This window comes from Trachemys scripta, chromosome 4 (genome assembly GCF_013100865.1).
Source record: "Trachemys scripta elegans isolate TJP31775 chromosome 4, CAS_Tse_1.0, whole genome shotgun sequence".
Classification (NCBI taxonomy): domain Eukaryota; kingdom Metazoa; phylum Chordata; order Testudines; family Emydidae; genus Trachemys; species Trachemys scripta.
The window spans coordinates 41584181-41601283 of NC_048301.1; the positions used below are offsets into that span (position 1 = coordinate 41584181).

The 17103-nt window shown below is 44.9% G+C and overlaps 1 protein-coding gene across 6 annotated transcripts in view; it reads right to left on the reverse strand.

Annotated features, from left to right (window-relative positions):
• The window catches only part of GPATCH2L (G-patch domain containing 2 like), a 37390-nt gene that overhangs the window by 7689 nt on the left and 12598 nt on the right, over positions 1–17103 (reverse strand). For 2 of the 6 annotated variants that reach the window (XM_034768473.1, XM_034768472.1), the window contains exons 4-8: positions 15846–16022; positions 15174–15253; positions 12991–13058; positions 12016–12070; positions 9067–9152 (exon numbers count right to left, since the gene is read on the reverse strand). In XM_034768473.1, coding sequence (XP_034624364.1) covers positions 9067–9152; positions 12016–12070; positions 12991–13058; positions 15174–15253; positions 15846–16022 — 466 coding nt within the window. Of the gene's footprint in view, positions 1–9066; positions 9153–12015; positions 12168–12990; positions 13059–15173; positions 15254–15845; positions 16023–17103 lie in introns of those variants that run through there. The other 4 variants (XR_004645480.1, XR_004645481.1, XM_034768474.1 and 1 more) reach the window with 4 other exon arrangements.

Consider the following 17103-nt stretch of genomic DNA (forward strand, 5'->3'; position numbering starts at 1 on the left):
AAAAGATAATCTAACGCATTTCATTTCCTTTACTTACAATTCCTGTAATTTTAGATGTACCATTTTAAGGTATCTTTTCAAGAGATGGGTTACCTGCTTGGTCTCTCTCTCTCTATTCAGTGGGAACAACCAAAAAGAGCACAAACCACTCCCCCCGACCCCCGATTTAAAAGCATCTTCTTTTCCCATTGGTCCTTCTGGTCAGGTGCCAACTAGGTTAATTGACCTGATTAACCCCTTACAGGTAAAATGATTCTGTACCTCTGTCTGTACCTCTGGCCAGGAGTGATTTTATGTTACTGCATACATAAAGGTGTTACCCTTCCCTTTTTATTTATGACACCTCCATTATGTGCTGCCTTGTGCACACTGCTATCCACAGCCCCATAATCCAAACTGTGGGGCAGTGTAGACAGCCTAAATCTCTCTCTGTCTCTGTTCCCTGTCTGTAAAACAGGAATAACAGCACTTCCTATCTCACAGAGGTGTGGCGAAAAATTACATTAAAGATTGCGAGGCATTCAAATACTACAGTAATGGAGGCCCTGTAAGTACCTAAGATATAATGAAAGGTTCCATTTCTTTCAGATCCTCATGCTTTTACAGCTGGTATTTCTATCATTATTTTTTCTAGTGGTTTAATAACTATGCTTTTCATCCTTAGGGTCATGGGTTCCAGTCTCTTGTAGGTCATCAGGGAAATGAGGTTCGTGCTTTCATATTTCCAACTGAGTGTTTGTTCATTTAGAAATATGTTTGCTCATAATGTGTTCACACTGTTTGTGAATGTGAGCTCATAGGAATCCAGGACTGGATGCTGCAATTAAACTCTCAACTGCATCAGCACAACAGTGTGGGAAGCCCTGAGAACAAGGCTAACCAGGGTGTGCTACTAACTGTGGAAGCAACCCTGGCTCTAGCCAGTTAGAAATCTCAAATTCATGAACACTGAAAAATAAAAATGCACCACAGAACAAAATCTTGCATTCTGTACCATCAATTAAAGTTTAAGAGCCACAAGGAGTCATTATGTGCAACATGAAATCAGTCACTGAGGAGATATTAAGAAATCTTACCAATGGGATGGTTTTATTTTAAGCCTGGAAGTCAGATTCCACTAGAGGCAAATTTTCAAATGCCCTCAATTTTGCAGGTCCAGATCAGGCTCAAGTATTTGCACGAGTATGTGCAGGAAATAGAAGCCTACTGAAAATCTGGACCTATGGGACAGGTTTCAGAAATGCTCACACAATTAGTGTGCATGCAAATGAGGTATTTGTGCACATGGAAGGCCAGCTGGACACCTACGTGACCCCTACTCACCCAAATACCTGATTTGCACACACATTCATGATGGCACACAAAATTTGACAATTGTGGCATGCGTTTCTGAACATCTGGACCTGAATAGCTAGAAGAGACTAAAACAAACAATTGAAGTCTAAGATTTTTATTTTGCACTTCTCTAAGGCAGGGCCAAATTACAAGATGATTATATAAACAAGTTAGATGACATATAAAATAAAATAACTCTTCTATAGCACTTTTCAACTTTATAACTCTATACAAACATTAACCAGTTAATTCCCAGAACACTCCTGGCATTATCATTCCCATTGAGGCAAAGGTGTGAAGTGATTAGCCATAGGCCACTGAAGGAAGCTATGGCTAGGATTAGAATACAGGAGCTCCGAGCTCCATGCTCAAACCCCAACCACCTCTCATTACAATTACAAAGAAATAGAATTTTTAAAATGGTTAGTTATTAAAGTTTCAGAATTCTTTACTGTACTGAAAACAAAAGGCGGAGCAGCTTCCTAGTCAGATGTGGGTACCGACTATGTTGCATTCAGCAGCCCTGCTACTATTACAAAGGCTCAGGGGTCATAAAGCATAATATGTATTTCATTCAGATTTATCCCTTATTGATCACCCACACTCCAATTAGTTAATCACTGACTGCTCACTAGCTTTGATTGACCTGGTGGTAAAAGTGTCAATTTCAAATGCTCAGTGCACTTTAGGGCACTGTAAATCTGCATACAGCGGCATATGTTGGGGGGGGGGGGGGGCGACAGATGTGCCCTATTAAAGTGCATTAGGATGACAGAGAAAGTTCAGGCATACAGAGTATATCTTATCAAGGATGTGGCACTGCTCTAGATTAACCTACAAATTTAATATATTTCATATGATTCTCTGGTTGTTGTAAGGAAAGGTATAGGGTAGCTATATTGGGTTACTTGGAGCTGCATGCATAGCAAAAGCAAACAGGAAGGCTAGTCAATTGGTATAGATAAGTCATCTTCTGACAAACAGCAAGAGACCAGGTTGAGCCATTAACTGTAAAGATCCTACATACAGGCTGTGACGAAGTGGGAATTTTTTGTAATGTTTGTATGAAGCCTATGTATATCTCAGTTTCCCCAATATGCTGCATTGTTATCTAGTGGGGGAGAAATGTCTGTTTGCTCTTGGGCCAGGCTAAGACACAAGTATGAATGGTGCCTAGCTGTCTGCGACTAAGTGTGTCATTGAAAAGGAATCGGTTGAGGCCAGTCCCACATCACTTCAGTGGAGAATCCATGAAGACAATGGCAAAAAACCTTGCAACCAAATACCATAGATTGCCCCACCTCTCAGCAGGGAGGCTAAACAGCATTTCCCCAGCTGGAGAACAAAGGATTGTGGGATATGAGGTGAAAGTTAAGTGTGGGCTGCAGGAAGCAGTCGGGCACACACTGGGGAATCTGATGAAGGAGGGACAGAGAGAGCTTGAACAATGGGGTTCATTACAGCTTGGCTGGGTTCTGACAACCCAGAATGGACTATGCTTTAACCTTCATTTCTCTAGGATAACCAAGGACCTCCTAAGCTGTGTTCCAGTTGACTAATAAACCTGACTGTTTGACAACGCTGGCTGGTTGTCTGCAGATGCTTGCAGGAGTGCATTGCTCCTTAAGAATGTAAAAATCTCTCTTGGGGTCTGTCTTAGCGGGACTCGCTGAATGGAACTCACAGTGTGAAGCAGCAGTGCTGAAGGCCAAGAGGTCCAGCCTAAGGAGACGGTGAAGCTGCGTGGCTTACCCTGGAGGAAGAGTGGGACTCGTACGGTGTTTGGCACACAGAAGGGGTCCTCCCAGACTGCTCCAAAGCTGGGGCTATAGCATAGGCTCCAGCCAGGAGTTACACAATATTAAAAGGACACTAACCAGTTACTAAGTAGCTCAGAGAAGAGAAGGGCTGGGGGGGTGAGCTGTCAGATGCTGCTCATGGGGAGCAGTCAGAGGCAGGTCCTGTGGGAGGATCTGAACGAGTTAGGCCTAAACTCAGGTAAGCTAGAAAGGGGTATAAATTTGTTTGGTCTTAAAATCATCTCTCTCATGGCATGCTGCAATATTGTGTTTTGGAGAAGGTTATCTGGTCATTATGCATTATCTACTGGACAGAGCCCTGAAGGACAGCCTTGCAGGGTCCAATCACAGTAGGGACTGCTGAGTAATCACAGGAGGTATGCTGAGGGCTGTAACCCGGGGACCCTATCTAAGAGAGGAAGAACTGGGAGATTCTGCCCTGAGAAAGATGTAACCTCGAAAGTTTCTCTCTCTCACCAACAGAAATTGATCCAGTAAAAGATATTACCTCACCCACCTTGTCTCTCTAAAAATGTAGCAACTCCTCTGTCAGCCTCTCATCACTAACAGCGAATGAATGAGAAACTACGGGGGTACAGCAAGAATATATTTCTGCGAGAAAAAAAATCTATGGTTATCCACAGACAGTGGTATTTTTACCACAAGATTGGGGAGTTCTCTTGAGCATCTCGATTCTCTCCCATCCTGTTCTTAATGTATTAAGCCAGGATGTACAAAGCATAAAGCTGAGCCTGCAGAAAGGGAAGAACCTTTGATGGACAGCCGGTTGGGTTTTGCTGTTGTGCCTACCGTGCACCAGAAAAATTTAGACTATGGCTTCCTTTTGCACCATCACATGCTTAGCCAAAGAGATGCATTTTTGTTTTAGGTTATTAGGTTTTTTTTAATAAATGGTGTGACTGACAGCCTGGGATCCTGAAATCCGCTGTTTTATCCCAAGATCAGTACAGCACAACAGAAGCTCCTCCTCCCCATCAAGATATAGCAAGCCTGAACTGGAGGAATCATCACTAGGATGAAGAGGAGAGTTCAGTCCTTCGCCTCTCTGGAAGGGAATCAATTAGCACCAATTGCAGTGGTAGTTTGTGTGATGTGGACACCTGTCTACAGGAACTAGACTGAGAAACACCACGTTCATTTCACTTAGTCCACTGAAATAACTCAGTCACTAAAACTAAGCCTGGTTTATAAACATCCAATGTTCCAAGACTCTGGCTCAGAAGCACCACAACTGCAGAAAACAAGATGGCATCACAGGCTTTTCAGAGAATTCTCCATGCCAGATTGGCACACTTGATAAAAAAAATATATAGTAAAATTTACTCAAGAGGAAAAGCTCTTCAGAGCAATAGCTGTTGCAAAGATTCCCACTGGCAGACAAAAGGACCTCACCTGGGCTCTTTGTGATTATGATGCCCAATCTAAGACTTCCTTGGAAGCTGGATGCATAGAACATGCAAGGTGTGAGTCTTTCACTAAAATCCCACACTGCCCTGTTTCTCTGCCAACATAATCCATGGCAACCTTATTCTAACCATATCCTTGGATGCAAAGCATTTGTATCATGCTAGTGAAAGTTACAGTGAGCATTAGGAGTTGCCATGAATCTAATGCCTTACAAACAAAGGCTACTACAGCCTCATGTTAACGTAAATGTTCAACAGAGACAGCCTTATAACATGGCTTTTGGTACTAAAGCAGCACACAGCCCAGCTGTTGCTGTTGTTTGCTGTGCAAAGGAAATGTAGGCGATGCAGCAAAACAGGCCAAATAAAAGGTGCTTTTTCTAAGCCCTGAGGTAAAACCTGAGGCTGTTTACAGTGGCTTCAAAGGTCAAAATTAATAGTGAGCGCAGAATTCCTCCTCCTCTTTGAAATGATACAACCAGCTGGGCACCGAAGTCTGATCTGCACATCACATATGTGTAAATCACTACAAGGTGCTCATCCAATCAGCACACACAGCTCCTATGCATGCAAAGGTCTCTTGTTATCACATCACAAAGCACACATTTCCTTTGCACAGCAGCATCGCCTCTTCTACCACCCTGAGCCCCAGGGAGTCCTAAAGGAGCACATTTTTAGGTTCCAAAATCACCGTAAGATTGTTGACTTCTGAAATCATATGAACCTCATGGGTCATTTACTATACTCCTCAGCCTTCCTGCAATGGCAGCACAGTCACCCAAGAAAGGATTTGTAAAGATGTAGTAAACACCACTCTTTACTGAGAACTGTGTGTGATGAGACACAAGTGAACTGCCTTCCTTCCAGTGTCCCAAGTAAAGATTCCAAACAGGGAAGAAGAAGGGATCCCTCTGCCTTGTTCTACCTTTCCAATATGGATTCAGGAACACAATTCAAAGGTCTCCCTAATTTAGGCTCCTCACACCCCACCCTCATAATCTAAACATCCTGTCTGCCTGGACACAGACCATCCCCCTTCTTCTGACCTCCAGAAAGAACAATAGATGAGTTTCCACCCCCAATCTCATTTGGAGGATGACCAGCGAACATCTGTCTTCCCTTCACGCATAACTCAGACTCCAAGGTCCAGAGTTAAGGGGAACAGAGGCTCAAGTCTGCTCTGAAATTCTTAGACTCTAGGGACGATCATGATACCAGACCAATAGGCCAAAAACAAACATGAAGCATCTTCCCAATGATGGAGCCATGGAACATTTTAATGTCTAATCAATGGTTCTGAGCCGCTATAAACCTAGCCCATTTGCAGTATCCAAACAGGCTTGAGAAGCAAGTCAGCAGCTGTTCAGCACTACCACTCCATACAGTTTCTAGGTGCAGCAGAGAAAAACGGGTGGTGCTGGAAGGGATAGAGGGAATGAGAGGGGGAGTACAATACTTGGGCTTTCCATGAAAGCCTCTGCTCACTTGCCTCTAAAAGGCTGCATCGTCAAGTGTAAACCTTAACAGACAAGGCATGATTAGCAAACGCTTTTGTGCTCTTAAAGGAGAGTAATTATAGGCATGTGAAAAAAGGGAAGTGATACCCGAGGTACTCTTCCTTGCACACCTCCCGAGAGGCAGCAGGGCCATTAAAAATTCCATGATGAAGAGGAAAAACAGCCTGGGAACAGCCAGGAGGCAATACAGCAAATTAATACACCAGCTATCCCTGGGGAGAGCTGCAAGAAAGCAGAAAACTCTCCTCGCTTTGCAAAATAAAATTATACCACTAATGATAACAGAGTCACCACACACACACAAAACCTCTTCTAATGATGGGTGTGAAATCCCCAGTGCTGCCCAGACACTTTGAACAAAATCTCTCCTCATCGCAGACATAAAGCAAGAAAGGAAATCTTGTATAGTACAATTTATACAGCCTTTCAACTGCGTCTTCCCAAGGAACCCTCCATACAGAACCTTCTCCTTGACACTGAAAAGCCCTTCTTATATGCCCATAGCTCTGCACTCAGCATTCGGAACGGCAGCTCTGTTTAAATGAAGCACTGAGCTCCAAAACACTCACTGCACTGCACTGCCAAACAAACTCCACCAAAATCCACCAGAGGCAAAGAAAACATTTCCATGAGGGAAAAGAGAACAAACTCCACCTGATAACTATGTTTCTAGCAGATACATTTGCAAAAGGCTTTCCAAAGGCAGCCAGCAATTGTAAAAAAGACAAGACATTGAACAGAGGGAAGCAGTATGACTTGGCATAGCGAACACCAAGCTGAAAGTGGGCATCCAGTACATTTCTACAAATCCGCCTAATGTCTAACCAGACATCACATGATCTTTAACCTTTCTTCCTATGCCCTGTGTTTTCACTGCCATTTGACAAGTAGATAGATAGAAGCTGCCTCTGGTAGGAAGATTATTTGGAGCTTACAAAAGCATAAAACAACAACATCAGCTGGTTCCAAACCTGGAACGCTGGGAGATTTTGATAACTAGAGCAGTGGATGAATAGATTCACAGGACTGTCTGACCCTGGTTCCAGGATTTACGAAGGCTGTTTATGAACCTTTTTAGTGGCTCTGTAAGGGGTTAAAGGAGAACTTGGCTTTAAAGAGCAACTGTGTGTTGTGGGGACATTTCTATAATGGAGTTTGTGAAAGTGTGCTGGCATTTTTATACTTTTGGCAACACCTTTAGGTAAAGCAAAGCACCTTCCATTAAAGATTTCAGTCTTACCTAGGTACAAGGGACTGCGCACGCATTTTCATTTCTAATCATCTTTCGTCCCAAAGAATTTGTAAGCACTTTTCACACTATCTACTGGAACCATTTCATCCTCATTGCAGGCCCCTGAAATGCAGCCACCTCTAGAGTGGAGAAACCACTTGTTTAACAGCACATGGCAACACACCACCACAGATTAGGAGAGGGGATAAAGAATGCAACATCTGCTTCAAGCTGCACAAGAAATTGAGGAGGGAGGCAATTAGCAGGGTTAAAGTTTAAAGATTAAAGGGCCGGCACATAAGGTTTATTCTTTGAAATAGGGCAGTAGTTTCTGAAGGACAGGTCTTAGGATACATGCACACCCATCCATTGGTTACTAAATTATTCATGTAGCAGAAATGAGAAACCCCAATGATCACAGTTGCTTCAGAAAACCCTTGTTCAACACGGCCATAACCAGTAGCTTTGGTAGCTGGGTAGGGCTTTCACAGGCCAAGCGAGGTGCCACCAGCTTTTTCCTGATTGGATTTATTAGCAGGAGATGGTTTGTTTTTTTATAGGGAGAACAGGGAATGGCTGGTTCCACTTGTAGTATTAGGCATATGCTCAGTGCACCAGAAGGACCTGCTCACTGCATTATGTAGAGATGCAGCTCCAAGCTTCATGGTAGAGTTTACAGGGGTGCAAGGCAAATGTGAAGGCAAGAACCATTGAGAGGAGCAGGTTTGCTGGTTGGTATTCTCTTGGATTCTTTTTACTCTCATCCTGCCACTGATCCTACAGCTGCTGTGTCCTATGCAGAAGTCACAGACCCGCATGCATGACATCATGGTGCGACATCACGAATTCCCTGCAGAAGTCAGTGGGAGGAGAGGCTGAGCTGGGAAGATGCCAAGCCTTCATTTAGACAAACAACCCTAGTATATTTTCCATGCCCTATTTACTAATTAACAAGTGAAAGGAAACTGAAGCTTTAAGTATGGAGAGCGCCTTCAGAATAAATCTGTCTTTAAGAACATAAGTAGAGTTCCCTCCCTGGCCAGGCTTCATCCACACACAGTAAGAAGGGTGCAAAGGTGCATTACACTTTGACAGCAACAATTGCTGAGAATGCTGGAGTGACCTCTGTGAAGCAAGCTTTTCAATCAGATTTAATAGTGGCCAGCAGAAGGCACTTGTACAGCACATGACCTTTCCCCCTCGAACCAAACAATGCCAGCTCAAACATGCCTGAACTCTTGGTCATTCCTGACCCAAGTTTCTCACCATAATGCCACAGCACAGAGAGATCATCAGTAACAAAGTCATCTCCGTTTATCTACCGCCAAGTCTGCTATCGGTTCAGGACACCCAGGGATCTTAGGGTTCCTCAGTAACGCACATTAGCCTACCACCACCTTCTTTGCAGTTTGGTTTCCAATTCTAATAATAGGCAATGATATCGCCATCTATATCTTCACATGATCTACAGCAACCCACCAGCTTGGTCTTACTGGGCACTGTGTGGCAGAGGTCCAGTCTGTATTTCAAACCCAGACCATTGTTCTGTCCCCAGGACCTGATTGCTCACTACTCTGCATACTCACTGGCAACTGAGTGGAGACCAAACTCACTGCATGTGTACACTTTATCAGGATTGAAACCCAGGTTTCCAAGAGCATTAACCCACAGGCTTGCTAGTACTGAAGGAACCAGACATGTGCCAAAGGAAGGGAAATGAGACAATCCTCATAATAGGAGCAAAGCAGGGGGATTACCTGGCAGTGCAGTGTGCTGGTGAGCATCTTCTGTGGGAGGCATCAGCAAGAACATCCAGAGAGTACAAAGGAGATAACGGATTGAACTGGAAAGTCCAAGAGAGATTATTTAAGCAGTGTTTAAAGGAACAATTTCCAGATGCAGCAGCTCAAATCCACTCTCCACATCGGCTCACGCAGTATTCAGAGCCTCTCCAACACAACATCAAATAATGGGGGCAAGTGATATCTGATTCTGTCCCTTCCACTACCCTCTTTCAAGGCAACAACCCTGCAGAGGAGTTGCTCCTCTTGCTCAGTACACAAGCATCAGGGTAAACAAGAGCATATTCAGAGAGAGCCCTGTATGGGACTGCTGCACTCCATGATGAGTGTCCACCTCCCCCAGGGACAGCTTCCTGCCCATGCCCTTGGGTCTAAGGAGAGAAGTTACTTCCATAAATACAAGTAAAGATGCAAGTAAAACTCCTCCTCATGTTGGACACTTGGATTAATGGAGCAGATTCATTACCAGAAGACTAACCATGCTCCCGAAAGCTCAATTTCAAGGCTCAATTCAAAGAGAACCCCCCATTGCTTCCACAGCAAAGGGACTAGCTGAAGGAGAGACCCCCCCCACACCCCAGTTTGCAAGGTCTCTCACATCAGGGACCCTTTTTAAGCCAATTTCAGAGAAACAGGAATGTTCTTCCCCCTCCTTCTGCTTTTTAGACCAGTCGCAGATCTGTCACACTGCAGACACTGGAAGAGCCTAGGAGCCATCAACCCTATTAAGGGCAGCTTATCTTGAAGGACACAACCCTGGAAATCTTTTTATTCTTTTTAAAAGAGGGGTGGGAATTGAACAATCACTAATCAACCACATGATGACATGGAGCAACATTTACTCAATTTTGAAACAGACTGCAGAATTCATCCTGCTAGCTACCCTCTGGATGCCTGCATTAACCTCCCGAATAACCACATGCATCCTCCTCCCCTCCTGTTTGTTCTCAACTTAGACTAGAAGCTTTTCAGGACAGGGAATCCATTTTTGTGTGTGTTATAAAATGCTAGATACAACTCTGGTACTCTATCCTAAAATAAGGAGAGATCACATACCTTGTACAGTAACTGGAGTTCTTTGAAATGTGTCCCCCTATGGGTGTCCATGGAAGATGTGAATGTGCCTTCAACAGGAGATTTTTGGCAGCAGTGCCTTTTTGGTCCGGGCATGTGCCCTAATTATCGTAATGGCTCATACCAAGGGCATACAGGTCTGTGACGAACAAACTGCCATCAGTTCCTTCTCTACTGCAAAGTCTCACAGAGACAAAGATGCCAAAGCAAAGAGGAAGAAGGGTGGGTAGTGGAGCACCAAGAGGGGGACATTCTTCAACAACTCCAGTTACTTTACAAGGCAAGTAACCTCTTCTTGCTCTTCTTCGAGTTGTGTCCTTATGGTGGCTCCACTTGACGTATCTCCAGAGCAGTACCCTCTGAAGGAGAGAAGAGCTTTGGAACCCAGTCTAGAACTGTTTGCAGAATTGCAGAACCAAAGGCAGCATCTTTCTTTGAGGTATGCATTAAAGCATGGTGCCTTGAGAAGATGTGAACTGAAGCCCATGTAGCAGCAATGCATATTTCTGCTATAGGAACTGGGGGTGGTTCATCCGTCACAGACCTATATACCCTCAGTACAGGGCCTGAGGATAGCTAGAGTGCATGTGTGGATCAAACAGGCACTGCTGTCAAAAATCTCCAATCAAAGGCACGTGCAGCGCATGTGCATCTCAAGTGGAGCACCCATAGGGACATTTTGCAAAGAACTGGGCGCTCGTGCTTTTAAGAAATTATAAATTAATAATCCTTCAGCTATGAAAGGACCCTGGTTATAAACACCACTCAGGAATCCAGAGCTCAGTGCCACCTTTTATAAACAAAGGGCTTGATACAGGCTGAAGAGATGCTATAATCTCTGAAACGTCAATTATCAGACAGCTTCTCCTTTAAATGGACCATTATTCTATTGTCAGACAAACATTACAACGGTATTGTGGGGAGGAACCTCCAGTGACCCCTTGTAGTTATTTAAGTTCATCATAAGAAGAGCATTTCCTGTGGGTCTCTCAAGGTCTACACAGTTAGTCTTCACTCTGACACTCAGAGCATTACATATTTTGAAAGTTAGAGAGCTGTTCTAACAGGCAGGGGACTCTATGGCCTCAAGAGTAGTTCTATTGCCCCGGAGACATGAAGTGCTCACTCAGAGCCACCTGAGACAGTAAAACTGAAACCCAATTTCAAAAACAAGGTGCATTCAACATCAGTGTCTGTGAAACAAAATAAGCATCTGACCACTGAACAGAAGGAGGCACTATTGCTGTGCGGAACCAGACAGTACTGGGTGCGCCCGAGGAAGAGGCCCATTGCCTTGGCAGAGTCACAGAGACTGGGCTCTTCTGCTTTGGCTAGATGAGCCAATTGTCACTGAATCTGATCTAGATAATAAACTTATTGGAGAAGACTTGACAGTGTGCACTTAAGTAGGGGTGATGGAAAGCAGAGGGGGTGGCTATTCTCCCTCCCCATCACTTTCCAGTACTTCCCTGGTCTGGTTGCTATTTAACTACAATCAGGCCAACAGCTTTTCTTCCTCTGCAGGATCACCAGGAAAAAGCATGATCCAAAATGGATGGATGTGAAGGGTTTAAAAGGAGAAAGAGTCCCATTCATGGAGTTTGCAGAGAATTCTGTAAGGCCAGAGTTCCTACAGCCAAGAAGACCCTCCCTCCAGCTCATTGTCACGGAGGAAGTTAAACAACCAGATGGACAGAGGGAGATTTAAGAAGACTGAGATCCTAGGGAGCTATTCGGTACCAACAGCCCACACGATCCCTGGCATGCGGGATGTAATAGAAGCCCAGAAGAAGTCAGTTAGAGTGAGATGAAGGGCTGGGGCTGCCTTACCTCATGTGCACAGGCCACAATGTGGTGGAAATCGGAAGCCAGCACTTTGTTCTTTCTAGAAAGAAGGAAACCAAGTGAGAAAATAAAAAAAGGCAGAGCAGAGCCATCTTACCTGGTTGCGGTCTCTCTTTCCCGTCGATGGTAACCAGAAACTGGAGGGAGGAAAGATGGAATGGGAGACAGAGAAAGGAAGGAGCAAGGGGAGGTGGGAGAGTGAGGGGGAATAGAGAGAAGGGGAGAAAAAAACAGAGATGGAGAAAAAAAGGGAGAGAGATTAAACATTGACAGGACTCATACTAAAAATGACAAGTTTTAGGCACAGGGAGCCAAGGAGGCAGGACGTGAATCTGGATGCCGATAGCCGGTGAAGACAGGATTCACTGCAGCATGATCAGAAAAAGCCACCCTAACTGTCAAACCACCACAGTGGCAGTTCCAGGGAAACCCACCCTGATCACCCAAGGTACTGGTTATGATTAGGAGGAGGAGCTGGGAGGGATATGCAGAACATTGCATCTATGGAGAAGGCAAACTGGCTGCTGTCCTGTCAGCATCACTTCTGCTGCCCAGCTCTGTTCCCATGGTGCTCCTCCATACGCAGTGCTACTCAATAATGAGATTCGGGGACAGAGGGTCCTCTAAGGCTGTGCTGGGGACCAATGGATTTGAGAAGTGCATGTGGTAAAGGAGGGAGAAGGAGGAAGGTTCAATGTAATTATCAAGGGATAGCATGCCGTAGCCATACATTGGGGCAGACCCATAATGAGGGGATATGAGCAAATGCAAATAGGACAGAAGGGAAGAACAAGTCAGTTTTGGACCCAACTATCTCCCATCTCACAGGCTATTTTGTTTTCACTCCGTCCAGTCCCAGTGAGCAGATGGAAAGGAGCAGTCTCAATGTATTGCACAGTTTACCCTCTCCTTCACCTACTCAAAGTGCTAGACCATAATCAGTAGCAGATAGGTCCTTACTCTTTTTGACGTGGGTCACTAACGATGTGACCCATCCTCTCACTGCCCAGAGTGCTCAAGCTGGTCTCCTGAAACATAAAAATAGGCAAAAGCTTCATCTGAGACATTCCCCCTCCTTCTCCAAGAAGCAGACAGCACAGACACCACACATATATTCAAGGTCCTGTTTTCCCAGAGTAACCTCTCTGAGCCTGGCAGTGAGGACTGTGAATCCCCTCAGGGACTCAAAGCTCCTATAAGCAGTTACTCCAGGCTGCTGGGTGAGGTGGGCATGAGACTCAGCTCAGGTAGCAAGGAGTTCCTATGGTTCCTACTAAGTGGAACCATCAGATCCTCTTTCTCATGAAACTGAACCTTCCTCCTTCTCCCTCCTTTACAACATGCACTGCATACCACAAAAAAAAGGGGGGGAGGGGAAGAGACGATGGGGAAGGGGAATTTCACCAGCACAGAGAAGGGAACTGAAGGGCTCCGCTTGGGAGCTTGGAATTTCCGAAAGCAGTAGATTAAGTAAAAACCCCTGGAGCAGTTGAGTAAAAGCACATTCCAGGAGGGAGGAACTGCTTTGGAAGTTTGGTTCTCTCCAAAGCGCATGTTTGTTGCCTGTACACATTCACGCAGGAGACTCTAAATATCAAGCTGTTCATCTTCACATAGCAATTGGCCATAAAAAATTCACTGTGGGGGGAGGGGTGGGGAAAGAGGTGTATGTCAGGCTCCAGATATGAGGGGAGAAGGCAGCTTCACAGGCCAGACTCTCCAGAGCTTATGCCAAACTGCCTGGGCACAAATGAACATGAGGTTTAGGGGAGGCAGCGGCGGCAGCAGGGGTGAACAAAGATGGGCTATTTGTTACAGCAGGAAAATTATTAACTTAAAGTGCCATAATGTTTAAATTTACGGTTTATTACTGTGTAAATTACAAGCCGTACTTTGGGTAATTAGCAGCTCGCTGGCGGGGAGCGCTGAATGAAACTCATTATTTATGATTACAATTTAGAGGGGGAGCAGTGACCTCCGCTGGAAATGACAAAGATCCCTTTAAGGTGATGAAGATGAATTAAACAAGTAAATATTATCCTTCTCATTTGGGATCTTCAGAGGAGCCTCCAACAGGCACAGGCCCTTTCAGGTGGCCTGAAGAGCTCTGCTCAAAGCAGATTTCACATCAGCTGAGGACTCTTATTTTAAATGCTGGCTACAACTAAAGGTGAATGGGCTGAAGAAGGAAAGAACAGGAGCTGTTGAGTATGACTAATAGAGAAGGGAGAGGAACTACACCCCTGACACATACCCTCCCCCAAACTCTGAATCATTGGAGACGCTGTCCTCACAAAGTGGGAGGGCTTCCTTTCTGCAGCTGAGAGGTCTTACTCTTTCCCCCCAATCCTTAGGCAGGAGGCTGGCAGGGAAACTGGACCTTCACCAGTGAATATAAACCAGAGTCTCCAAGAACGCAGAGTAAGTCCACCAATAAACACCCAATCCCTCACCTTACTTTATCCCCAAAAGCCTCCTTACTCCATCATAGTTGATAACTCTGCTCTCCGCCCCATCATCCCAACATTGACGTGGCTTTCCTCTTTCCCACCACATGCAGGCTTGTGGTAAATCCTGTCTCTCCTTTTGTAACAGATATAAGATATGTTCTTTTCTCTCTATGCCAACTGCTGTAATCCTGGCCAAGGGTTTTGGTCATTTCTTGCATTCATTAGTGGAACCTTCTCTCTGACCTCCTGTCCTTTCAGCCATCCAAAATGATGCAGCTAAAATCATAATTCTCTGGTGCCAATCAGACCGTGTTGTTTCTCTGTTCAAAACTCTGGCTTCTCTTCACCTTCAACATCAAGTTTAAGCTCACAGTCTTTGCCTCCCAGGGTTTGAATCTGCTCAGTTCTCCCAGATACATCAATGTTGTCATTTCCCCTTATGCTCAGCCAAGCTTCCTGCCATATAGCTCCCTCTGTATTCACCCTCCATCTTCCCACCTTCTTTGGCTGCTTGTCTATAGAGTCTTAACAGCCGGCTGAAAACCAAATAGTTATTTTTCAAAGCAAGTAGTATGTGACAGACCACCACACAGGGTCCTTCTGCACAAAATAATCCACTTTCTGCCTTAGAGCAGCAGCTCCAAACTGACCAGCAGAGCAGACACAGAATTACCCTCTTGGAAGAGGCAATACCTTGCCAACGAGTCTCCTACGTCCCTTTCTGAGACAGCGGGCAGCAGCTCCTGGAAGGCGGTTCAGACGAGCATGAAACCCTGAAAACCAAAAAAAGGAAAAGGCTGAGCACTGAAGGCAGAAGGTTGTTCCTGGCAATACAGTGATGAGAGGCCTTGTGCTCCAGTGCCTAGAAGAGTATGGAATTCAGAGTCATGAGAACTGGGTTTTATACTCTGCTTTGTGTGACCTTGGACAAGTCAGAACCTCTGTGCCTCAGTTTCTCCACGAGAAGACTTACCCAAGAGCTACAGATAAAAATCTATACATTATAAAAGGGAGACTGAAGAATGTAGGCAGCTGAAATGAAGGATCACACACCGTTTCACAGTGTTCTCTTTTGGCTGGTGCAGCCATCTTTAATCTAGACTTCTGTTTGCTTTACAGATAACAGCAAACACAATATCAAAATTCCATTTACTGTAGAGGTACATGCAGAGTGTCCACATCACACCAGTCTAAAGATAGGGCACGACAAAATAATCCAAAGCAAGCATATTTTAAAAATCTATAAACAGGTCAACTTTAATATCAGCTTAAGTTCAGCATCTCTGTGAATGAAATCTGCTCCCTCTGCCATTTAAAGGTTCACAAACACACTTCTGAACCCATCCCATTCCCTGTGGAGCTCACCCCTCTGAGCAGGCCGGGAGGGCAAAAGGAACGTAGAGTCGGAGAGTTTTTCCAGGCCAGAGTCCATTCGCTCCACCTCAGACCGGTGATCTGCTCCCCACTTGGGCAGTAGGTTGGGGACGGTGAATCCTGGGACACATTCTCCCTCATAGAACCAATCACTCTGCTCATCATCCCCTAGAGAAGCAACACAGAGTTACTCCAACATCTCCTCTGAGTGACCATCAAAATGTTACATATTCCACATCAAAAAACTACCAAAGTCACTTGAAGACTCTTTGGGAGTTACTCCTACATTTAATAGCAGTTTTATATTAAGTTTAATTGATAGTACTATAATTATGGGGAATTCAACAAGTGCTCCAATTATTCTTGTGCTCAGTCTACAGTGGCATAAGCAGCATTTCCCATAGAAAGTAGATCGCCCAGCATGAAGGCTTCTTTGTTGGATGGGTCCTCTTTACTGACGTGTTTAGGAGGCTGAGGCAGCTTTATTGCTCTTTTGTGGCTGCGTCTCACTTACATTATTTCAGTACTGTGTGGTGTCTGATGTACAGGTGCAGCTCTTTGTCCAATGTAATTACTGCAGGGGAGGTGGAAGTGTAGTGGCCTGGCACAAGCATTATCGGCTACTACAAAGGAGCCCTCAAAATGGGGGGGAGGGGGGAAGAGGAGCAAATGCTGCACATGCTACCAACCTGTACATCAGGAAGAATGAGCCACACTGAGGACAGGAGCTTCAAGGAAAAGCACATCATGCCATTAGGAATGGCTGGTGGCTTAGAGCACAGAAAGGGTCAATGAGTATTAATTGTGCCATACATCTGGCTCTTTGAAAACTCCTCAGGACCGGTCAAGACCACAACCCACTCATGCCTGGGATAGCAACAACTAACCACCTCAAAAGTCTCCAACAAGCAGAGCCAGTGCAATTAACACAGCTGTGTCCTGGTAACTGAACTGCACTAGATAATATTCTGTTAAAGCTGCCTGGTTAGAATTCTCCTTGGAAAAGTAACAAGTGAGCAGGCTGAGAAAAAGCAGGCAGCTCCATGCAGCACTGGTGTCAGACCTCATCCTGAGACAATAATCCAGTCCTGCATCCACTCTGAAAACCAATCATTAAACAAATGAAGCAAGCAGCCCCGATCACATCAGCAGCCCCCCGAAACTACCCACAATAACAGGCAAGTGCCTGGAATCAGGATAATTCATTCAGATATTTATTCTTATATATATTTGATACATACACTCTAGA